The sequence below is a fragment of the Topomyia yanbarensis genome, chromosome 3, assembly GCF_030247195.1.
Source record: "Topomyia yanbarensis strain Yona2022 chromosome 3, ASM3024719v1, whole genome shotgun sequence".
Lineage (NCBI taxonomy): Eukaryota > Metazoa > Arthropoda > Insecta > Diptera > Culicidae > Topomyia > Topomyia yanbarensis.
Genome location: NC_080672.1, coordinates 301,410,413 through 301,435,871, shown reverse-complemented (window position 1 = coordinate 301,435,871; position 25,459 = coordinate 301,410,413). Strand labels below are relative to the sequence as shown.

The following is a 25,459-nucleotide window of genomic DNA, read 5'->3' as shown; positions in this document are numbered from 1 at the left end:
CAACTCAAAAGTATATGAAAGTGCTCAATATAATGAGGTAAATTATTATAAAGAACATGATTTGACTTGCCGCAAATGGGTAACTGGTTTTTGATCTTTCTCATGATTTGTCAATTTTCAACCCTTATACATTCTTCAACTGATGACTGTTATACTCAGACAAGACCATGCGTATTCCCCACACGCGTTTAATGGCATGTGGATTAGTTTCCTAGTTGATCAATGACATATTGAACAAACAAAGAAATTAGTGAACACAGTCCTAAGAAATTCTTGTAATGGAATTTCTTAGGACGATGCAAACTAATTTCTTTCTTTGTTTGTACAATCAAATAAACGACCATTTGAACAATTCCATGCGACTACATATGTGCAACTTTGAAAATAATAAAATGAAAACTACTAAATTTTCACAATGAAAATAGATAGGAAAGAATCAGTGACATAACTAAGGTGGTTTATTTTCAAAAAATGCACTGCTGAAGAAATATAGAACTTATAAGAATAGGTGATAAGGGACCTGAACGAAAATAGCTTGGCTAAATCACGTCATTCTTGAAAACAATAGCTATTGTTTAGTTTATTCTAAACTTTAAGAAGTCGCCATTGATGTTATGCATTTTCGCAATGTTGACTGTCCAACAATTCAAAGAGGGCATTTAGGTAAGTTCTGATATCTATATTCGACTGCAAGGAAGTAGGTGGTGCGAAATCTCAAATTCAGTTGTCTGTTAATGCATTAATTTACAAAAGCTAGCATTAGGTTCCAACGCCTCCTTTTCCCTTATGTTTCAATTCCCGCCTAGAAGCCTGGGAATACAGATTTTTTTCGAATCGATTTCTAGCGTACCGAATATAGACTTAACGAACCCATAAGGGTTATGTGTAATGTTTTTAATAATGTTTATGATCTTTTTGACTTCTCTGTATCTAGTGATGTTTTTAAAAATAAGCTTAGAAGATTAACCTAGTTCATAATATGTAATTTTAATATGTTCTGTAATGTTACTGTAATATTGTTCAATGTGTAGTTAAGATTATTATAATGTGTCATTCTAAATCTGTAAACGTTTGTGAAGCTAGTTTGAAAAGATGATGGGGGTTTTATGCGCATTTGAAGGTTGCTTCAAAAGTTCATCTTCAAATGGGATTTTCCCCACGTAATTACAATTTCACTTCATAGAGACCAATGCTGTTCAGATGAAAAGTAAAAAAATAACCAAAAAAATTCTTTCAATCCGCGTCACAAAATTATGGCATAATCGTTCAAAGTAAACCAGCTTCAAGAAAAAGAGATATGCAGGTGAGCATTTGCTGCCACAAATAACGTGGAAAGAACTCGAATGGAGTGCCACGTATAACCATGTTCTTTTGCGGAACAAGCGAGTATTTGCAAGGGAATTAATTGAATTTTACTAACATGATAAGATTAAATTGTAATTTGGTGTATTTTTTATGCATTATGAGAAGCAAATTCTAGTAAAACACGTATGAGTTGCATGAAACAACACCGTTTGACCACAATTAATATCTGCTGCAATTAAACCGGTTGAGACAGATGACTGTATGTATGCCCACCAAATTACCCAGCCGATCTGTCAAGTGTACACAATAATTCGCTTTTCAACTTCAGAATTCAGGTGAAATCGAAGAGGACGAAATAATGGTCTCTTTTGATGTAACCGCCTTATTCCCAAGTGTCCCTGTAAAAGATTCAATTAACCTTCTCGAGGATTGGTTACTTCAACAAAACGGTAATAATCTGTGGAAAAGCAAAGTAAGAGCTTATATGAAACTTACACGCCTTTGCATGGAAGAAAATTATTTCGCATTCCGGGGTGTCTTCTATAAACAAACTAAGGGTGCTCCAATGGGTAACCCGCTCTCTCCTTTTCTTTGTGAACTATTCATGGCAAATCTTGAGAAACGTCTGCAAGAAAAAGGTATGTTACCAGCACGCTGGTGGAGATACGTTGATGATATCTTCTGCATCACCAAACGAAAAAAATTACCCAAATGTTGGAAGTCATTAACAACATGCAAAAAAATTTAAATTTTACACGAGGAAGTGAAAGGTAACAAATTGGCTTTTCTGGATGTCATGGTAAAGAGAGTGGGAGGGTCCTTGACTTTCGAAATATATAGGAAACCTACGAATACTGAAAGAATTATACCAAATACTTCAAACCATTCTTACCAGCAGAAAATGGCCGCTTTTCATCATATGGTTCATAGAATGCTTAGCTTACGTTTGGGGGAAGAAGCAAAAATTAAAGAAACAGAATTTATGTTAATTTGGTATGGATCTTGTTTTTAGTAGTAGAAATTACCAACTAAAATCAATACTAGGGTCCATAAAAGATTCAATAGACACTCTAAGCAAATCTGGGACATACAAAATATCATGTTCACATTGTGATAAAGTTTATATTGGGCAAACTAAGAGAACATTAGAAATCTGGTTTGAGGAGCACATCGCAGAAATTACTAAAGCTTCTAGGGAATCGGACAAAGATGTACCATTTCACTTCAAATCTAAGGTAGCGGAGCACGTCTTTTTCAAAAAGCTCGACCTAACTACCGAAGATATAAAAATTCAACGACAAATTTCCAATCCTGGAAATTAGATGTAGCTGAGAGCTTGGAAATTTTCAAACAGTCCCCTTCGTCCTTACTTAATCGAGATCAAGGTAATGGATTCTCATGGCTTTGCAAACTACTACCCGCACACAAAAAATGGCCAGCTTCACGCATCTAGTTACCTACGCCCCTTTCTACCTGCTGTTATGTATAAAAGGTTGTAGCAATAGCAGTTTTCTTTAGACTGATATTGAACACTGAAGAAGACTATAATAAGTAATAGTTAAAATACTACTATCTGATTTATAGTGAAAAGCAACAGTTTTTCATTATTATTTCGGTAGTGGAATTAAACGGAAAACATCTGTCTCAACAGGTTTAATTATGCTATTCCACTAAGTCGCACAAAAAGTTTTGAATTTTGTAAGAAATTATAGATCATATTAAAAAATATTAAATATAACTTAAAAAATAACTATAAATTGGCCAAATTTTTGCCACAAATAGTGTGTGTTGAATATTTTTGTGTCGCTCCAGTTTATCAAGGGATACTCATCGACACGAATCAGAATACGGGCACGCATCGTAACAAATAATATACTTAGTTCATTGTCATGCGCAACGAGATATAACCCTTTAAATTGGTAATCGAACTTCAGTAGAATGGGCTACAAGTTAGATTTTAGTCGTCAGTGTACTGACTACGACGTATAGTCTTCCTCGAACACTGATTAGGGTTAATATCACACGCGTCATTGGAGGCAACACCACACACTTCATTAGGGTCAAGTCAATACCACACATTTGATCATACTGGAATAACCTATAGGTTTTACTCAAGCAAGTCACTTAGAACATCTGATTTTTGTTTTATTCGTCAACGGTATCTATTAACGCATCATGTTTGGAAAAATGCATCTGAACATACTTGAAATCTGCCGTTCTCCAAGAATATATCGTCAATGGTAATCTTAAGTGTTTCAAAATGACATAGGGTGATGAGCCTATTATCGCTATGTTTCTATTATTACCCTACCCATATGTAATATGAAGCCGTTGGTTAAAGCAGTGTCTGCCATCTTTGTTCAACGCATTGAGTCAAATGGTAGCGCAACAATAGAGGCACTCAATTCGAGTTGTCGTTGCTCCCAAATACGAGAATTTCACTGTTTTCAGCGCATTTGTGGTATTATCTTAACAACGAAGCAAAGCTTTTGATGACAATTTGTACGCATTCCATTCAATGAGGCATCCTCCTTAGTATGGTGAAAATAGGCACTTTACCCTACTGGTTCAAATAAGAAAGATTAGGTCTTCAGATGGTGCTAGTTTGAAATTGTTGCGAATAATCAGATCAGAAACACTTTATCGTAATCGATTGAATCTATTTCTTACATATAAATAAAGTTAATCATAACTGCATTTCAACACTGTTATAAATCGTGCTGCATCTGAATTATGGATTTCAGAAATATGTATATAATTTCCAGATATAATTATGTTATTCGACGTACTTCGATTGGATTATGTCTGTAGAATTAATAATAGTATTTAACTATTAAAATAGCAAAGATTGTTGAGCTGATCTTTGTTAAAATGAATACCTATTACGTTTACGCAAAATCTGGATTTTTCATGTAACGCTGATAATTGTTTAGACTTTTGTCTGAGTATCAGGTTTTTATCTGCTTATATTACAACGAATCATATAATAAAATACAGAAAATAACTTAATTTTCAAAACTGAAAGTATTGTATGCTCTAACTCGATTATACACGACACTTCAAGTGTGAATTTACGTTTAAACGGTCAAAATCAAAGTGATTTTTTGCGCGTGGTTCAAAAAAAAAGTTTCCATGCTAAAGGCTAATTAATATGTTATTTTTCGTTAAGAATATGATAAATGTTCCTGTTTTTGGTAGGCGTCATATTAATTTGTCCGACACTGTAGGTGCTTGACGAACTGTTGGAATTTATAGAAACACCATCATCTGAACATGATTGACTTATATTTGAGAATGGCTCTTCCCATCGATAGTGAAGGAGTGAAATTTCCAGCATTCACGGCTCAAATCTGCCTGGTGCGGTATTAAATGGTGGACGTAGAATTACAACAATATGCCGCCTTCGTTTCTGCTGTTGACTTTGATAAGGGTTGCTGCTGCAGCATCGTACCTAGTGCGAAACGCCCTTCGCAAAATATTGATCGTAAGAGGGGGTGGACCAAGTAGAGGAACGAGAAACGCTGAATTATTATTTGCATACCAAAGTCAGCTGGGAGTACTGCCACCCTCTCCTTTCAGAGTCCGCTGTTCGTCAATACCGGGTGGTGAAAGATTACGTGTCACCGATCACAAATGGCATTAAATTAGCATAAAAGGACTGTCCCGCCATGGGTGCCTCTTCCATAGGACGCAAACAACGGCCTATTTATTGAACTTAGGTTCGAGATGGTGCTGGTGGATATTACGGGCGTCGAAGAGATCGATTTTATCCTTTTTTGCTGTCCCTCTATGAGTGACGTGGGAGTGCGAGCGGACGGTTCATGGGTGGGGCATGATTTGCTCAAAAACTTTCCAGAGAAGCTTAAAAAGTGGAGCCGGTGGAAATTGAAAAGCAATTCATTACGAGACCTTTTAGTACAGTATTAAACCTAATTACAAACTGTAATCGTATTAGTTCAATACGATAGCCAAAGAAGCAAATATCGGTAAAGTGATGGACATGAGAAGTTGGCTGTTACTATAACAGTCTAGCAGTTGTTCAGGTCTAATCTCATGTATGTAAAATAAGTGACGGGGTCGTCAGCACAAATCATACACTTTGCAACTGGTGTTCAACTTTTCACCCGTAACACTTAGGTAATGTTTATTTTGGTTTGGCACGTGAAATCAGTTCATATTTCTAGTAACGTTATCTGGTTCTGTAACTAAAAATCATTTTTGCGATTCGATTATTGCACTGGGACTAGTTCATTATGACATGTTTTTCAGGTTCAACTTCATGTGCTCGTGAATTGAATCTTGATCCTATTTTGACATTAATTAGCAAACCATTCAACCACTATTTTGACAGCATGTCGATTGACTGACTTACGAATCGAGCTTTCTATGCACGTTTTTATAACTATGGCAGGGTAGCGAATATCACAAAAGGCTGTTCAACATTCTTTCACGGTATAGATGAGTGGAAGAAGAAACGCCCCCAGATTGGTTGAATTGTCTCATTTGTTCTTTTCACAGGATGGGCCTCAGCTGTTTGGAACTGATCCTCCACCGCATATCAAGTTTGTCAAATCAGTTCCAACGTATTCGAGAACAATACAACGAACCCTTCACAATGGAGTGTAGATAAAAAAATATTTGCTCAATCAACCTTTCTTATGAAAACTCATCTGAGCTACTTGCTGTTTATCATCCAAATATTTTATTCAATTGCGAGTAACATAATTGATTCAATGGAAAATATATTATATCGCAACAAAAAAATCAATGGCTAAGTTTTACACTACTCTACATTAGAAAGTATGGAATTCAAGTACCTGATGTTTTGTGTTATAAAGGGTGGTCTCCGACGGTGCCAGTAAGCTTACCTGTAAGAAGAAAAAAACAGAAAAGTTTTATTTAGATTACAGTTTATTAAACGCTCACTGATAAAATTTATTGCTTATTTTTCATGTCTTGATTCATTGCCCCAGCAATGTTACCGGAAAAAAATATTCCCCAACCCGCTAAGCCAACCTCCGCACATAGGGTTAGAGATTTTTCCAAAAAAAAAAATTTGCGACATTTGTGAATAGGCCAGTTACATAGTAAAGGTTGGTTAGTGTGTTAGCAACAGCAGCTATGCAAAAAAGTACAAACGAACAACACAAAGTTGTAGAAAATCGGGATTGCGTTATCTGGTAAAAAATTGCCATCGTGGATCTTTCAATTAGAGTAGGGCGAATTTGTCGCCGGGAACTGTCCGAGTAGATTGCGACCGTAGCTAGGACCAAATGGCTCACGAAAACGGACATCGCCATCGGGAGAAATTCCGCCGCCAGGGAACTCTCAGTCGGAGTAGGATAGAATCATCACCGGAGACTATCGCAGTAGAACGAACAAAAGCTGGAGATACTGATATCCATTCCGGTGCTCTAACTAATCAAAGATTTGAATTCATTTTCCGATCGAGATAAGAATGGCATATTTGCTTCAAAAACCCACCAAAAATGCACTACTATTTGACTTAATTCTAGTTCTGACTGCAGCCAATTGAAGACATTTTGTTAATACCTGGGGTTTTCACAATCAAAATTTGACTTTAGACTTATAAATACAGCATACTAAATCATACATAAATAAATCTGATAGTGTTTTTTTACTCTTATGAGCAATGGATTAGGAAAAGTTCGCCACTTCAAAAAATAAAACTCACACCTTGACACTGCCCAGGTAACCCAGGTAACCACTAAGCATTTGTATACAGTAAAGTAGCATATTATTTGCATTTCAGATGCTTTTTTCAGTATCTTAGCATTTCGTATGCGTAACTGTTGTTAATAAACATCTAAAAATCTGTTCAAAAACTTCGTGTCAGTAACCAGCATTTTAAAAGCACAACAACAGTAGAAAGGCATTATCATGACAGTGCAGTAATGGTGCCGTATATTTTGCCAAAAGCGACTTTTAAATAGCATTTATGACTATTTAAATACTTATTGGGTAGCCGTTAAGACGCATTATCCATGCTTATTGGTTACCTGTATGATATCACCATGTTTTCGATCCATATTCGTTACAAAAAATAATGGCTTGAACGCCATCTTTTGAATACACCGGATTCTGTTTTTGCACGCACTTTTTTTGCACGGTTTTTTTTGCACGACTTTTTTTGCACGGTTTTGCAAAATAACACAATTTTTATGTATAAAATACCTATTTCGATATACAGGTTTAATGATTTGATCATCCCGTGAACAAAAATCCGTGCAAAAAAAATCCGTGCTATTTCGAGAAACCGTGTAAAAAAAATCCGTGTTATTTTGAGAAACCGTGCAAAAAAAATACGTGTTATTTCGAGAAACCGTGCAAAAAAAAATATATATATATATTTTAGGGGGTGGGCGTAGCGTATTGGTAAATCGATTGCCTTGTACGCAGCGCACCTGGGTTCGAGTCCCGACCCCGCACATAGGGTTAGAAATTTTTCATAAGAGATTTTTCTAACCCGAAGAGGCGAATGACCTTAAGGTTAAAACCTCTATAATCGAAACAAAAAAATATATATTTTTAATAGGCATTTAGTAACGGCAGCTGAAAATAAATGGCATTGGATATTTGCAATGCAAATGGGGATGATCTGCCATCTGTGCAAAAATCGCGCATTTTTCAATATTAGGAAATGAGTTGTTATAGGATTGTATGCTTTTTAGATATCATCAAATAATATCCCGGTTCATATATCACATCACATTGGCAATGGAGCAATTGGTATATGGCCAAGTTCCCCCGGGTAGTGCCACTACACAAAGTATATTAATTTTGCTTATTCAGTTTGATAAGCTAGAAACTGATAGCGGAGATTTTAATATGCAGGGATACGCAATACGTATTGTTTGGTCTGAGTAGAAAACGACTGATGTTTCTTTTTATCAACCAATTAGTGATCTCTGATTAAATAGAGCTTTCAAAGAGTTAGGGACAGGCACAAGTCTATTTTTTTACTGAGATGGGACAAGTTGGTGCTGGACCTGTGGCCTTCGTTTGGCATGATCCATTCTCGTTGGTACGGATGTGTTCATGACTGGTTTGTGGATGAGTGGTCCTACTTACAAGTGAATTGATCACTTTGCTTGGGTGGAGATATATGTGACTTCTGCTAGCTGTCAAGCTTGGATATGTTAACTGGTTCCAAGAAGATGTGCAGGACTGGCACCTACGAGAATGTTGATTGTTTCACTCGAGCTTTGGTTCTTGGAAATAACAAATCGCTTCCTCGGTGTGATATATTCGAGTTGAATGCTCAGTGGTTGAAATGTGCATTCGGTTCGAGCAGATTGAGTCGTTTGGAGGATTGGTGGTCTCCGAGAGCAGATGCGAGTAACTCTGAAGTATCCAATAAAGGGAGATTGTATCTGTGGAACTGAAAAATATTGTTACTACTCTAGCATATTTTCCTGATGTATTGTACATCATAACAACTACCAATATCGACTTTTTAGAACAGAGATTTTCAAATTCTGTTATAAGATCGAGAAGAAATATAGCACAGTTGTAGTGAATAAAGTATTTGCGAATAAGGGCCAATACTGCTGGCATCTTTTATCATATTTATTAATAGTCGATTGATCCGCTTCAGACCTAGGAGACGAAGGGAAGAATAATAGGAACAAGACAAAAAGCGGTTCTAATTCTAAATTGGTTTAGTATAGATATAGACGACTCAAACGCACTGGCAGGAAAATATTTTTTTAGAAGTAGACAAATTAGAGAACATCACACTTTTTGAGACACACATGCACAAAACTTTAGCGTCCTCCTGAAGATCGGTGTTTAATTGGCAGATAGTCGCCATTTCGTAGAATTTTGCAAAGTTTGCCTCGCGGGACGGATCGATATCCACCAAGGCATAGGTTGCAGTCGTTAAAAAAAACTAGATTCGCTAAGTGTAAAATAGCGAATTTTTCACCTTTTCAGGAAAGAATTTTTAATCAAAGTGCAGTTTAGGAAATTTTAAATGCAAAGAAGGGGTCTGTCAAGATTGCAAAATGGCAAATGCTGCCTCTTTTCAGGAAAGAGTATTTAATTAAGTAAAAGCCAATCAATAGGCCGTTGAAAATTGACAATTTCTGACATTTCAATTGCGCAAGAGAGTATTTGTATCAAAATGATTTTTTTTTTTACTTTTCATGAAAATTCTTTTAATGAGAGGATAACCATTCACATGAAAAAATCGCAAAAAATGACAATTTTGATATTGTTGTCCCAGAATCTAACAATGTTTCTTACAAAACTGTATACGACCGTATACTGTTCGAAAGGTCTAGTTTTCTTCGCTCAAAAAATGTTACAAAACCGAAAATCGGCTGAAAATGACGGCGTAGCTAATTTTGTTGTGGCAAAGGTCCCAAAAAATGCTTTTTTTTGCTTTAAAATTTCGTGTGTACATTACTTTGTATCGCATTTGCTATACTAGTTCATTTTAAAAGTTTAAAATCACTAGTACAGTGTAATCTACAAAAAGTGAACAAACTCTAAATAGTTGAAACATTTTACCATTTTAACTATTGCTTTTCAACGGACAATAACTTCTTTTAACGAATAAAAAAACTTACATTTTTCTAAAAAAAACCTCCTCGAAAAATTAAAAAACTTCTACTGGGCACATTGACAGCCCCCTTGTGCATTTAAAATGCCCAACAGTATTCATTGTTAAATACCATAATCAAATAGCTGTTAATAAAAAAAATTCAGATTTTTTTTACACGGTTTCTCAAAATAGCACGGATTTTTTTTTACACGGTTTCTCAAAATAACACGGATTTTTTTTGCACGGTTTCTCAAAGTAGCACGGATTTTTTACACGGTTTCTCGAAATAACACGGATTTTTTTTGTACGGTTTCTCAAAATAACACGGATTTTTTTTACACGTTTTTTTTTGCACGGAACGCATCCCCCGTGCAAAAAAAGAATTTGGTGCACTTTTTTCCGATTTTATCCGATATACGTTCACGTACACCAAATCATAACGCACATTCAAACCCAATCAGCCAACGTGGAACTGCTTTACTCCTTATCAAAAGGAAGCCATGCAACTCCCACGGTAATGGCATGGTGTATAATATAATACACATACATTCCTTCCATATGTTAACCCCACCATTAGACGAATCAGCTCGTAAAGCACGAACAAGGTTATTGTATAAATGTGTACGCGGGCAACGATATGGTGTTCCATAAATCCGACGTGCGTTTGGATATCAGATAGAAATAGTTTTTATTTATACGCAAAAGAGATGATTTCAACGAAATAACGTCCCAGGATCGAGTTTTAGTGTTCGGAAAAGTTATTCCTGAAACTAATAATAGGCTAACAATTCAGATATGCACAGGTAACATTGAATTTGGTTGGATTTTGCTCACACATTTTTGAATAGGATTTTTATAAACAAAACTTAAGACCCTAGTTTATCTAAACCCGGTTTTATCAGCTTTTTGAGCCGATTTTGTCAACCTCATATAAAAATTGATAGTTGGTAGTTTGATGGGCTCTAGCAGTGGAACTAAGTTGAATTCGAGTAAATCCTTTCTTGAGCATATTTTTCTTATCTTAGAGATCCGCAGATGTATGCAAAAATGTTTTTTTTTTTAAATTTGCACTGTCAGACCCCCTTAATGAAAATTTAAGCTAAATAATCAGGAAAGGTTATGAGGCTATATCTAGGGACTAATGAAGAATATTTTAAGAGCTTCGGTCTCTTAAAAAGAAAGAAAAATATGTGTCCCAATTTTGTCAATGTCCCCGTTTTATCCGCCTAAAATTCACCATGGGGCTGATAAAAACGGACCTTCACTGTATTCTTATGAAAATTGTAACCTCCGGAAAGTGTTGTGTCAGAATCCAGACTATTTTATATCTAATATTATGCAATCGTTGTTATCGGATACAACTGTGCAAAGCATGCTACGTAGTGCGTAACATGGGTAATTGATCACAAGACACTGACCACGTAGAATGAGCAACCGATCCACAATTACTAGGTGATGATAGCGATATCGAATGTCAATCAAAATAACATCCTGTTTGGTCACGGGAACAGAATCAGCTTGCAGAGCAGAGAAGACACAACAGTACTAGTACGATATAAAATTATGCCCTGTAGGAGTAGTGAGGGTAAGCTCCACGCCCGATTCCCAGAAAAATAATTGTTTAATAATACTGCAATGCCAAGTTGTTAGTGTTTTGTTGACTATTTTGAGCATTTAGAGACACTTTGAGCTCACATTGGTACATCAAAATATGAATAATATGAATAAAAATAAAGAAAACATACCAAAGTAATTTTCATGCGGCACCGGATGCTACATTTTGTTGAAAGATTTTAGGGTTTTCAAATGACAGAATCTTTGAAGATCACATTTCATATTGCACATTATTATCACAATCTGGGTAAGAATGAAGATGAGTTTGAACAATAAATTATGATTAGTTTTGTTTAATTAATTTTATTTTTTCCAAACGCTGAGAGTCACCTAACAGGGCGGATTCGGTGAAGGAATTCAGGGGGTCTGGACCTCCTCCGAAATATTCAAGTTGCAGTGAAATTTAAAATGCAAATCGTCCTGTTAAACTGTAACTAATGAGTTTACACAATATATTTTTTCTATTTTTATTTCTTCATTTTCAAACCAATTTTTTTAGTTTTCATTAAATTTAGACTCCTTCCGATTTTTTTTCTGGATCCGCCCCCGACACCTGAACAAGAATTTAGCACAGAAAATATTAGTTTTTGTTTCCATTACAGACGTGTTAACCTTAGAGCCAATCGCCTCTTTTCAGGCAATAGAAATCTTTTTAGAAAAATCTCTAGTCCTATGGGCAGGGTTGGGAATCGATCCCAGGTGAGCCACGTACAAGGCAATCGATTTACCAACTACTCTATGCACGCATTTTAGAAAATATTCTTTGTAGCTTTATGATATTACGCTAACTAAGCTTAAAGAAGCCTGGCTTACCCCCAGTACCCCTAGCACTAAAAGCTAACCCGATCAAACATGGCAAATTTGTTTACGCGACGGGGGCAAGTGTATTTATTTTTCGACGAAGCCGCTAGAAATAGCAACCAGCAACTTGTTGGATTCTATATTTCATTACATTCATACCCACGACGGCGTGGGTGGTGATTATTGTTCATCGGGTCGGTCAAGCTTTTCAGAGTGCCATCCGTCTTTGGGAAAACATTTCGTCGACGTTGATTCTGACAGCTATTCGCCTACGTACAGTTCTCTTTGCTGTCTGTCAGCACAGTATTGCTACCATTATTGAAGAGTGCGAGAGATAGATTCGATGAATGGCAATGGCCTTTGTGACATCACCCGTTATTGATCAGGGTTGCAGCTGGCATGAGATATAGAGGGCGTGCGGAATTTTTGCATGAATTATATGCGCCAATAATATTCTTTTAATATTTTTGTGATGAAACTCTCTGTATTTTTTTTTTCTTTCGAGCAATCTAAAACTTGTTTGGAAGACAGTTGACAGTCTTTTCCGGGAACTTATGCACGCTTGTCTCATTATCCTGGAAGGATCTGGGTGATTTGGGATTGCAACGCAGCAATTGTGTAAACGGTCTCTATCGCACAGAGATCTGAAAGGTCAAATAACGTGAACTTAATTGATTAAAGGCCAAATTATCGATTAAGTATATTGAAAGGTTGTGTTTGGAGTAATATGGAATTTGCACTAAGGTTTTTTTTGTTATAAGAGGGATAGGTGCCGTGAAAAACCGCGAAAAAAACACGGTAATTGTGAAAACTGTGCGAAAAAACGCGTGACATTAAATGCAAAAAACGATTTAAAGAAAAGTGATAATTTCGGCTTTTTATCAACAATTTTCATAGTCCTTTTCAAGGTAAAAGACATGGATAATTTTTGAACAAGTTTTTTTGCACGGATTATGCAATTATCACGGTTTCTGCTATTATTCTAATTTCTTTTGAGTGCAAAGAACTTAGAAGATTTTTGGAAAAGTGGAACTGGTTCGTGAAGTTACCTTTTGGCCCGGTTGTTTTCGGAACAGTATTAACGAGTAGATGCCAAATATCGGTGTGTGATGCCATTTTGAAAACCAAGATGGTGACTTCCGGTTTGGCAGAATTCTTCAAAACCCCATCAATATGGGTTCCGGTCTGACAGAATTCTCTATAACCCAATCAGTATGCATGTGTTCAGAGCAGGCTTAATGGGCGCATGAGACCATATTGACATAAAAAGGGCGATTACCGGTTTAGCGATATTCCGTATAACTCTGACAACTTTGAGTGATTTGGAACTTAATAGAGAAATATGCAGTTGCCAGAAGTCTGACATGATTTTAACATCCAAGATGGTTCTGATTTTTATTGTATCAATATCCCTTGAGGGGGTTTTCCAGTGTACAACAAAACGATACTTCCATTTTTGTATACATATTTATAAATTAATAAAAATGTGGATTTACTCGAATTTGAGTTGGTTCGTCTGCTAAAGCCCATCAAACGTATTTTCATGCGAGGCTGGCAAAATCGAGCTGCAAATTGGGGGTAGACAAAATTGGGTGTACATAAAATCGGGTCTTCACTGTATTATTATAATGTATTATGATTTCGCAGGCCCGGATGGTATACCATCTATTATTCTTAAAAATGCCCTGTCGGTGTATTGGAACTTCTTTGTCATCTGTTTCCGACCTCTGGAAATCCTCCTTCATGTTTCCAGTTTACATGAAAAGGAGATAAAAAAGAAGTTGACAACTATCGGGGTATTACTATGCTTAGCCCAGTTGCTAAGCTGTTTGAAATGGTCATCTTCAATCACTGCAAACACTAGACTCAACATGGATTTATGCCGAAACGTTCAACATCTACGATTTTTTTGTCGTTCACGACCTATGTGACAGATGCTATATCTGACGGCCTTCAAACTGATGTAATCTATACGGACCATTCAGGTGCTTTCGACAATATTAATCACGCAACTGCAGTGGCAAAGTTGGATAGACTTGGCTTGGATGCAACCATATCTCAGTAACCGTCATCTGGCTGTCAAGATAGGTGGTTGTGCACACCAAAAAATAATGAAATTTAAACGACATGTAAATCAATACGAATGTAAACATAGAATGATTGAATCCAAAATTTGATTGAAAATAACATTAAAATCAATTGGAGCATCAAACAGCATACAATTTTACACTTTCATTGTGCAATATTACAAGTCATTCATTTTACAACATTATTCGAGTAAAAATACATTGAGGTGCATTGGTTTTCCGTTTAAAGAAACCGTAATTTTCAATCCACGTGTGAAATTATAATAAAATTTGTTGATGAAAGCACGACAAGTCGTGTGTATTTGTGGTGGAACTTAATTTTACATTTATATTCATGCTCCAAATATGTGCATGAAAATAAACTTAAAATTACAAAATATTTGTATCTGTGTGTATCAGAAGAGTTCTTCGCTACATCCGGTATTCCGCAAGGCAGTAATCTCGCTCCTGTGATTTTTCTCCTGTATTTCAACAACGTTAACTTCTGCTTAGAAGGTCCACGATTGTCATTCACTGAAGACCTTAATTTATACCCACAGAATCCGGAATACTGACAAAGCAGCTTTTCTTCAAAGTCAACTGGTAAACTTTGCGGATTGGAGCGAAATCGAACGAATGACCCTAAATCCTAAAAAATGCACGATAATTACGTTTTCGAGGAAAAATTCGATTCAATTCGAACACTGTCTAGCAGAATCCACGATTGATAGAGTAAATTGTGTCAAAGATCCCGGAGTCTTTCTCGATGAATAATTGACATTTAAGCAGCATATAAATTTTATTCCAAGAACAATCTTTTAGGACAAACTATGCTAAAAATAGCCCCATCAATACAATGATGCATCATTATAATGAAAATATTGTAAAATATTGTAATACCATTCTATGTAGTCTACATATGCTTGACGAAAATAAATAAATATTGCTCTGTTTGCCCTCCGCAGATTGCCTTGGAGCAACCCATACCAGCTGCCAAGTTACGAAAGTCGCGGACAGCTTATGGGACGCGATACATTGCAAGTGCGGCGGGACCTGTCCCGTGCTACGACGATTTTGGATATTTTAAACGATCGAATTCACTGCCCTGAGCTTCTTGGTACGATAAATATGAACGCTCGCCCTCGTGCTCTGCGCAATAATGTATTCCTCCGATTACCTCTTCGCTGGACTAACTATGGAGCCAACGGTGCCCTCATTGGTTTGCAGCTGACTTTCAACAGAGTTTCATTCGGATTTGACTTTCACATTCCGCGTAGTAGAATACAAACTAATTTTTAACTATTTTAAGAAACTATCATTAGGACCATACTGTGTCTGTTGATATTAAATGTAAATAAATAAACAAATTGACATCCATTATCTATTTATTTATTTATCGCACGCATCAACAGGCCGCACTCGGCCCCAATGATGGAAACTTAAACTAATTACATTTAAAAAACTGCAGGAATCGCTTTCTTAAAAATATCCGAGACAAATGAAAGTCGAACAGGTGCGACACACGATTGAAGAGGCGTTGTAGTCCCGTGATAGCGGCATTAGCTGTTTGAATAGTTCGTCGAAACGGCACTCTCAGAAGAACGTTTCCGCGTAACGTTCTGGACCTTGCTTGGATGTTGACTCGCTCTAGTAAATCTGGAGAATCGATGCGTCCTGACAGAAGATCAGAGATGAATAAGGCTCTTGCAGTTTCTCTACGGTGCTGAAGGGTATCGAGCTGGATGAGTTGACACCGACTCTCGTAGCTTGGTAGACGAAAAGGATCGCGCCAAGGCAGGCGTCGAAGAGCATACCGTATAAATTTTCGTTGAACGCCTTCAATTCGATCGCTGCTGTTCATGTAATTCGGGTTCCAGACTGCCGAACAATACTCCAGCGTGGAGCGCACTAAAGAGCAGTAGAGGCTTTTGAGACAATAAATGTCTGTGAAGGATTTAGCCGTACGGAAGATGAAGCCCAGGCTTCGCGATGCTTTACCAACAACATACGAAATGTGATTCTTAAATGTAAGTTTCGAATCTAACAGCACTCCAAGATCCTTAACGCAGCTCACCCGGGAAACAAGAGCTCCAGACAAGTTATATTCAAACTCAATGGGATCTTTTTTTCTGGAGAACGATATCACAGAACATTTCGCCGGATTCAGATTCATTCGGTTGTTTTCACACCATCTGCTGAAAGTGTCAAATTGCTGCTGCAAATAAAGTGCGTCCGTTCGGCTCTTAATTCTGTTAAAAATTTTCAGGTCATCTGCATACGACAACCGTGGCCCTTTCAGCTGATAGTTTACATCGTTGAAATAGAGAGTGAATATCAAAGGTCCGAGATGACTTCCTTGCGGAATTCCAGACGTTGCGGAGAATAGTTTGGAGTATGCATCACCTATGTTCACACTGAGTTGACGGCCAACGAGATAGGATTGGAACCATCGCAGGAGTGATCCACTGAAGCCAAGTTTTTCCTATTTAGCGATTGCGATATCGTGATTGATTTTGTCAAAAGCTGCAGATAAGTCAGTATATATAACATCAGTTTGTTGATTCGCATCGAACCCTTCGGACACAAAAGAGGTTAGAGATAGTAGATTCGTCGACGTCGATCAATTCGGCATGAATCCATGTTGGTCTTTAGAAATATATTCCTTACAGTGAAAAAACACTGACTCCACCACGACTAACTCAAAGAGCTTGGAAATGGCACAGAGCGCAGAAATTCCTCTATAATTGTCAATGTTCCTCTTATCACCTTTTTTGTGGACAGGAAAGATGAAAGCTGCTTTCCACAATTGAGGAAAAATCGCGGTTGTCAGTGACATTTTGAATAGTTGACAGAGTGGTTCCACCAAACCAGATATACACTTTTTCAAAAACACAGCAGGGACACCATCTGGCCCGGGAGATGACGATGCTTTAAGCTTGGATGCTGCTGATACAATATCCGAGTGCTCTACACGAATCTCATTCACTGACCGTTCGAGTTGGGCCACGTCGCTAGCTGCAACGTCAATCTGCTGCGAGGACAATGTCTCACTGACGAACACACTCGCAAATTTAGAGGCGAACAATTTGACGAGTAGACGCAAAATGTCTATATCTGATTCTATTTTGAAAAGTAAGATGGCGACTTCCGGTTTAGTGGAAATCTCTAAAACCCATGAGAATTATTGGAATAGCGTTGCTGAATAGATACGTCAATGACCAGCGGAAAGAAACCGGCTTGCCTTCTGCAATGTTTTTGAATGGCGAAGCTGGTCATGATTCACAAGCCATCGTACATCGAAACCTAAAATATTCGAACATATTTATCCTCATATGGTAACCCTAAAAAGAGCATTTAATGAGAGTGAAACAATTCATTTGGCAACAGTAGAGAATCGGATATACTTGTACCGCTATTTCCATTAGAAACACCGAAATAACTTATTTTCATAAAACCTTTCAGAAATTAGTAAAAATTGCAGCATTCGTATTAACAGCTTAAAATGTGTGCTATTGCATTTCGGTAATGTCGTTAATAATACCCATCTTTTCCACTTTTGTGAAATCCCGACAGAAAACAAAATTATGTCTTTGTCCAACGAGCTTTCTGTTCCGTTGTTGTAGTGAACTATGCCCCCTTGATGTGGTGAAGTTTACCCCCGCAAAAGTGAGTTTTGCCTTGCCCAATTTTCAAAGCGTAATTTATAATGATTTTGAAACATTGCTAATTTTACATGTTTTTGAACATTTTGCAAAGCGTTATGATGGCGATTACAGGGGGAAATGTTGGTTGAATGCAGGCATTGCATTTATCGCTCATATGAGTAAATGCGTCCGGATAATTTGCTACTGCGACAATAAAAACTCACATTTTCACACGAAAAGTTATTGCCATTCACACAACTTCTCCGGATAAATACAACGTGTTATTTCAAAACACGAAAAAACAAGTCTGTCGTACTTCTTTTCCGCTTTTCTTTGAAATTAAGAATATATTTTGACGCTTTCATTGATTTCCACAAAATTAAAATATCACCTTCTCCGGTGAGAAGAAAAAAATCAAAAAAACTTTATCCAGAAAATTTATTCTCACGCTATTTGTGGAGACGGAGAATTTTGCGTTTCATCTTATCTCGGAAAAGTTGGACATCGGATAAGTCTCTTCTCGCGTGAGTGAGAGAGAATTACAATGCCTGGTTGAATGATATTTATTAGATTCTCCCAATTAATGTTCTATAGCTAAACTATGATCATATTTCCTTAGAAGGCGCGTTTTACCCCATGTTTTCACGAATAGCAGGTATCTTAGAAAGGATTTTTTACAATAACCCTGCAATTGTCAGTATGGTAATCGACAACGAATTCAGTACCAGGACATGACTTTTAACGGAGCTTTTCACTTGTGTAGTCGCAATATTCGCAAACAAAATAAATAAAATGCACATTGAGTCATTTAGCCGCACATAAAATAAGCCGGGCCTAATGTGGATACAATTAATCTGGTTTTATGGATCGTTATTTAACTGTGTTTATAGCATGATGATACGTAAAACTTTTTTCAGTTTGCTCCGAGGATCGAGTATATTAAGTTTCCCTTGGTAGTGTAAAAAAATACTTTATAAATTTGTAAATAAACTTTCCGAAGTAAATTGTATCAAATCATCAACAAAAATCATATTTTCAGCATCCCATAAACCAATACCATCTACTTTACACAACGAAACAACCAGTGCTTATCTACTCGATAATCGCAATCGCACTACCGCTTGCCAGAGTAAAACATAGCAAAGAGCACACGCCAGTTACAACTTTATTGTATACACCACAGCGCCCTCTGAAACGCGCGCCGGGTGAATTTATCTGTACACGCACCTAACGCCACATATAATTTACAGAGCAAGAGAGCGCGGTTCTCTCACCAAACCACCCCATCGTTAATCCATTTATTCAGCTTCAAAAGAAAGAGCTTTCTGCTTTTTCTGTGGGGTGTCATCATTGTATCTTCCGTGTATGCATGAAACTGGCACTCCCGTGCAGCATTAGAATGGAATGCTATCAGCAGCGCCTGGCGGCAGTAATGAGATGTATCACTTACCACCGAAGAACGCGAGCTGACATGAAACGCAGCAGCTGCTACGCTTACAACGTCAGAACACAAACTAACGAATTTTTCTTATCTTCCCTTTTTATACGTGTCGCAGCTCATTCGATGAAAAAGAGGCAGTCCTAGCAACGCTTGCTACTTGAGCGAATTGTACCGACCAATCATGGGTCAGATAATTACTATTTTCATAAAATCCATTATTTACGTTATTTTTAGTAATTGTACATCCTACAGAATTGGATACAAAATTGTTGTACATATTTTCAATCAGATAGCGCAATAATCTTATTTTTACATTCATTACAATGGCAGATATTCACGTTCAAAAGTATTCTCCGGGTAGGAGATTTTTGTTCCAATTGTTCCTGCTTTCTAACACGGAGCTGCACAAATTAATCCACGGAGATGAATCCTAATAATCACCTTCTTTCCCGGTGTTGACATACAGTCAGCGGACATCTGACAAGTGGACTTGCTGAAACCGACTGAAATGACAATTCTTTCTGATCAGGATTTGCGGCTCGGTGCATGAAATTAGCGAGAATTAATCAGGAACGAGCTTCAGTCAGATGATTTGAAATCGGTTTTTTGTGTGTATGCTATCTTACATCCACCAGAAATGAAAATGATGGCCTCTGCTAGTAGCACGTATCGATACAAACTGTTCATCCACCAGTCGTGTACAGATCACAAATATTTTTCGGTATTATACAGCCATCCGTTCGTGCCAAGAAACTAAATACGAATGTTGATAGAAACAAATCTGTAGCAGACCTATATTTAAAACTTTTCATCATTTAAGTGTTCGGTTGGCGCACCATATTGACGGCTCTAACCGAGATGAGCTGAAAATTTTCACCATTTTCGGTAGCTTTGAAAGATTTTTTAAAACACAGTATTTTTGGTATTAATGCATGTCATACATACTCCAAATTTTAATACATTGCGGAACATATTTTCGATAAAATTACCTTAAACTTCAAATCATTCTATTAAGTATGATGGAAGTTATTAACGTTCAAAATCTGACGCGACTGCCGCAGCTGATATTTTGAAACGGAACCCCCATATTGAAACGTTAGAAGTATTCTACTTCAAAAAGTTTTTTGGGCATGACTTGATCTTGTTTTCTGTTTTACATTATACACAGTTAGTGGTGAAGAAATAGCCAATGTTAGTTGGTCAAGAATGTTCAGGTATTTTTCTAAATTACCCTAATTATTGTGTTTTTTGTAAATTTTATGAGCCTTTTGTTTCTATTTTTTCATATTAATACTATCCTGGTTAAACCAAACTGGATTTTGCAATGCTTGATTTCGTCGTTTATTCGTGATTGGAGCTTCCTTCTATATTATTTGTTACAAAATATTATAGAAGATCTCCACTGCACATTCAATGTTCTCTTGATTCTTTAAAAGGGACTGCCAATTTCCGCTGCTATATTTCATCCTCGAAATCTATTGCTATGTGAAGGGTTTCATTTTTCCATAAGAGAGAATGAGATTTATCAACACAAATATCTTCATTAATGATTGTTAATAACTATTCTAAGCACAGTTTTGCTGATTTTTATATGGTTTATTAGATTAAGTCCTGCAATGCAATTCACTCAAACATATATTGTAATGTTTCGATTCTAAGTTGCGCGGATAAAATGACCATATAGATGAACTTTAAATTTTTAAGGAAAATTACAGATTATTCCCTCAGCTGCTTGAAAGAAAATTTTATATGTTGATTTGCAAGCTAGATGGAAATCACAAAACAAAAATGCGGATTCCGATAGCGACATCAAATGCTTTGAATTTTGATGAAACAATAAGTTCAGAATTAAACATAGTTGAAACTGCAATGAGAACCCCTCCACCTGATATTTATTAGGTTAGTCGTAAATCACGATAGTCGCTTGCAAAAACCTCTTCATTTTTATGTCCTAATTCCAACTCGTTTCGGTACCTAGAATTATCGAAAACGAGAAGCCTAATATATTCTTGTAGTTTATACCACAATAGATCTAAATACTGATCGCAGTGGTTCGTCTCCTCTATTAAAATTTTGACAGTAAATCAAAATTTCAATGGCTTACAAAGAAGTTGGTTATGATTCATTATGGGTAACAATATCATCTAAAAATATGGTACCATTACCAATTGCATCATGTGCGTTTAAATTGACGAAAACACAAACATTCAAAGGAGCAAAATGAACAAAGATGTTGGTTGTTGTTGAGTCCATTGCAGTTGTAAAACTGCATGTGGGAATGTAGCTGCTGTTGTTCATGCTGTTGTTGCTGCTATAGTTGTTATTACTGCTGTAATTGTTGTTGTTTCTGTTTTCATTGTGAAATCAAGACACTATAACTGAATTTATTTTTTTTGAAAGACGTTAATATTAATGTCAAATAATTCCAGGGATATTTATTGTTCACTATTCAATTCCGACTAATTTCTTAAAAAGGCTCGGTAAAATTACTCGGTATCCTTCAAACCATTTTTGTTTTCTTTTGGAACGTATTTGTGCATTTAATTACCTGATAGTATTTGCACCATTTTTCGGACGATTCTGCTGATCAAAGTTAGCTCAACAGCAAAGATTGAAAATTTACAATAAAACTCTCGACAAACATATGTTTAGTATAAGTCAACTGTCAAAATTCACTTTGAGGGAAAATTGCGGACTATTCGTTATTGGCTGAACACAGTTCACAGCAGCTGATGGAAGAGAATTTTTTTTCTTCTGTTTAGTACCAGCAGCGGTCATTGGTTTGCCCGGAATTTCATCTCAAAGTGAATTTTGACTGTTTGGCTTTTACTCTCTAACCAAATTTTTGCCGAGAATGAGTTTATTTCCATAATAAAACGAAATAAATCGCCCTGCAATTGGGACGTTTTTATCTATGGGTACCAGTAGTTAACATTTAAATTTAGTGCAAAAATTCCACTCGTACCCTTCAACTAAGAAGATTACAGATTGTGATTGAGCTACTTATTGATTTTTCTTTCTGCGCACACTCGGATGGCATGTCACAACTAATGTCACGATACTTAAAGCAAACCAACAACATAACAACATTCTACAAATTATTTCGCCTCGACACAAACAAGGAACAGTTTGACATTTCGAACAATTTCTTCCACAATTCCCACGAAGCTGACTACGATTAACTTTTTCATCCCATTTTGCACTCATACGCATAAATTGTCATGTCAGTTCGGCAAAGCTCCTTAATGAAAACAAATTGAAAATCAATATTTTCCTACTGACATTAGCACCCCACAGTTGTTGGCTGTTCGCGGAGTTTGCCCATTCACACAGAAGGTACTAGAACGTGAGATTCCACTCAGCAGCAGCAGCCGACACCCGTTCGGTGGACCGCACTACCAACAGCCCATCATAAAACTCCATTAGCGCGTTAACTGAATCACGCAGCTAATTAGGAACCGAGCCCATAACAGCAGGCTTTGCGTATCGGGGGACCATCAGGATGCTCGGCTTGGTCGTTGTCACATATTTTAAAGTGCGCTGACGAAGTATCAAATTGTTGGCGTTAATAGCCGATAGACTCATTACCCGGGTGCGGATAGCGAAAAAGTGCTTCCTTAATTGCTAGCCCGATGTGATATATGGAGGAGCTGTTTACGTCGTGCTGATGTGAAACGTGGGATCAAAATATCAAGTTACCTATTCACCGAACAAGTTTGGGACTGCATGAAAACCGTTACTTAAATGAAGGCTCAAGGTTAAAGATAAAATCGAATACTAGCCTTGCAATAGACCTGGGTGTTAAAAATTTGACAATAATCGGTAAACGACGTCCGATTACTTCACCTACAAGTGATAACTCTCATGCAACGCAACCGTTTACATCAAGGACTTGCTCTGACTGGATTTGAGTCCAACGCTGCGTTGGATCGATTTTGGTGATTGAGTGTTTTAATGAACTGTCAAAACGATTAGTGAAGCACGAAGAAATATAACCAGCATCAGCAGATCACCTCCGGTTTCCATCGACAGACGAAACGGGATACCACATCATCGCATACATCGAACCAAATCAATTGCACAATGAAGGAGATTGAGCTGCTGTCTGTAAAATGTGTTAGCCTGGCGTACTCAATTCTTGATCTTAACGGTTGAAAAACTCTATTGATTACCAATTAGCTAAGCTAAAATCAACATCAAAATACCCAAAACAATAAGCATAACTGTCAAAAGATGAATTAAATAGAAATCGATATTATCAATTTACGACAATTCATTTATAATCCAAAAATACCGGGTGAAGTGCTATCTCCGGACGGACTTTCAATATAAGTAAAAAAAACCGGATCAGGTATTGATTTTCCCACTAATTGTTTTTCCTGTAATCCTGCCTGCTCGATGTACCATAGCTGACAATCACTTTAAACCAATGATTCACCGTTATTTATCAATCTTGTCTGTCTATTTATGTACACAGCGAACCACGACTACTGCCGAAGGCAGTCTGTCGGAGCCGTCGTACCGCTATTGTACCCACAGACTTATTGGAAAAAGGTAGGGCGTTCTCCTCAACTCCACCGCAGCAGATTGGTTGCGATTACGACGCTATCGTATGTTGATGTACATATTAGGGAGCTTGTGGCACAAAGGTTTAGCCGTGATAGTACGCGGTTTTGTGATCAGTCAACTTTTACAGAAAACAATAATAAAAGATGGCTGGGTAGTGTCTGTGACGTAACCGGAGTGTTTTGACTACACTTCGGACTGTTAATTCAAATCTGATTATATTCAACGGAATCACGTTTGAATAAGACATTTTCAAATTATTCTTTAATATAATTATGGTAATTCTAAAAAGAACATTTGATAATGGCGTTGGTGCACTAGATTCGAAGATCGTTGAATGCTGCTGACTTCTGTCTTATGTTCAGGCTCATCTTTTGTTCATGAATGCGATTTTGACATGATTGGTGTAAATTTTCAAATTTCAATTCTTCTCTGAATGATTTGATTACGCTGATAAGAGCTGTTTTGTTAGCTAAAGACAATATTTCCCGAGTAGAAGATTTTTGTCCCAATTGGCCCCGGTTAGTAGCACGGAGCTGCACAAACTAAATATGGCAGTCAGTCCACGGAGGCAGACGCATCCTAATGATCATCCGACATCCGACAAGCTTGAATGACAGCATTCGACTAAAAGCACAATTCTTTCTGTTCAAGATTTGCGGGTCGATGCATGAAATTAGCGTGAACCAATTATAAATGAGCTTGGGTCCGGTCTTTTAAAATACAGTTTTTTATTGTGTATACTACGTTCCAAGCTTCTGATATTAAAATAATGCCCTTTGCCAGTAGCACACGTAATAACACAAACAAATTGAATCACAATTTACCAGCCGAACATAGCTCACAAATATTTCCTAACAGGTATTATACAGCCGTTGGAGGAGATGCTCCGTTCGCTTCAAACAGATCAATACGAATGGCAATAGAAAAACATCTATAGCGGATCTATATTTAAAACTTTTCATCACTTTAGTATTCGGTTGATGCAGCATATTGACGGCTCTCACCGAGATGGGCTGGAAATATTCATTTTCCGAGTAGTATTAATTTTAATATCATATTCAGCCAAAACAAAAAACACGTGTCAATTATTTTTAACAAACGAATACAAGAAATTCTTTTGAAAGGAATTAAAATTTTGGTTGAAAATCTGACGTGGAATAACCCACATACAACTGGCTGTAGCTCTATTCCCATTGGATAGAAATCAAACAAATTTTGCACGGATTTTCTTTGAAGTGTATTGCCCATGCTCTGTAATTGGCGAATTCGCTAAAACGCTCTAGATAGAGCAAAAGAAAATCAGGTTAATTGGTAATCCTCTTTGCTACGGTGTTACGAACACACATTGTATAATATGCAATCAATCAATTCATCCCGAAGAAAATATACCGCGAACCAATGTACCCTCCATGATTGAATTCCAGTGACTCTGTCGTGCACACGATTCCCA

General features: G+C 37.0%; 1 protein-coding gene across 12 annotated transcripts in view; it reads right to left on the bottom strand.

Moving 5' to 3' along the window:
- LOC131688439 (protein alan shepard) overlaps window positions 1-25,459 on the bottom strand; it is a 592,207-nt gene that overhangs the window by 93,128 nt on the left and 473,620 nt on the right. For 11 of the 12 annotated variants that reach the window (XM_058972672.1, XM_058972668.1, XM_058972671.1 and 8 more), the window contains one exon: window positions 6,123-6,173. The exons of the other annotated variant lie outside the window; for it this stretch is intronic. In XM_058972672.1, the coding sequence (XP_058828655.1) occupies window positions 6,123-6,173 (51 nt within the window). The remainder of the gene's footprint in view (window positions 1-6,122; window positions 6,174-25,459) is intronic. 12 annotated transcript variants of the gene reach the window in all.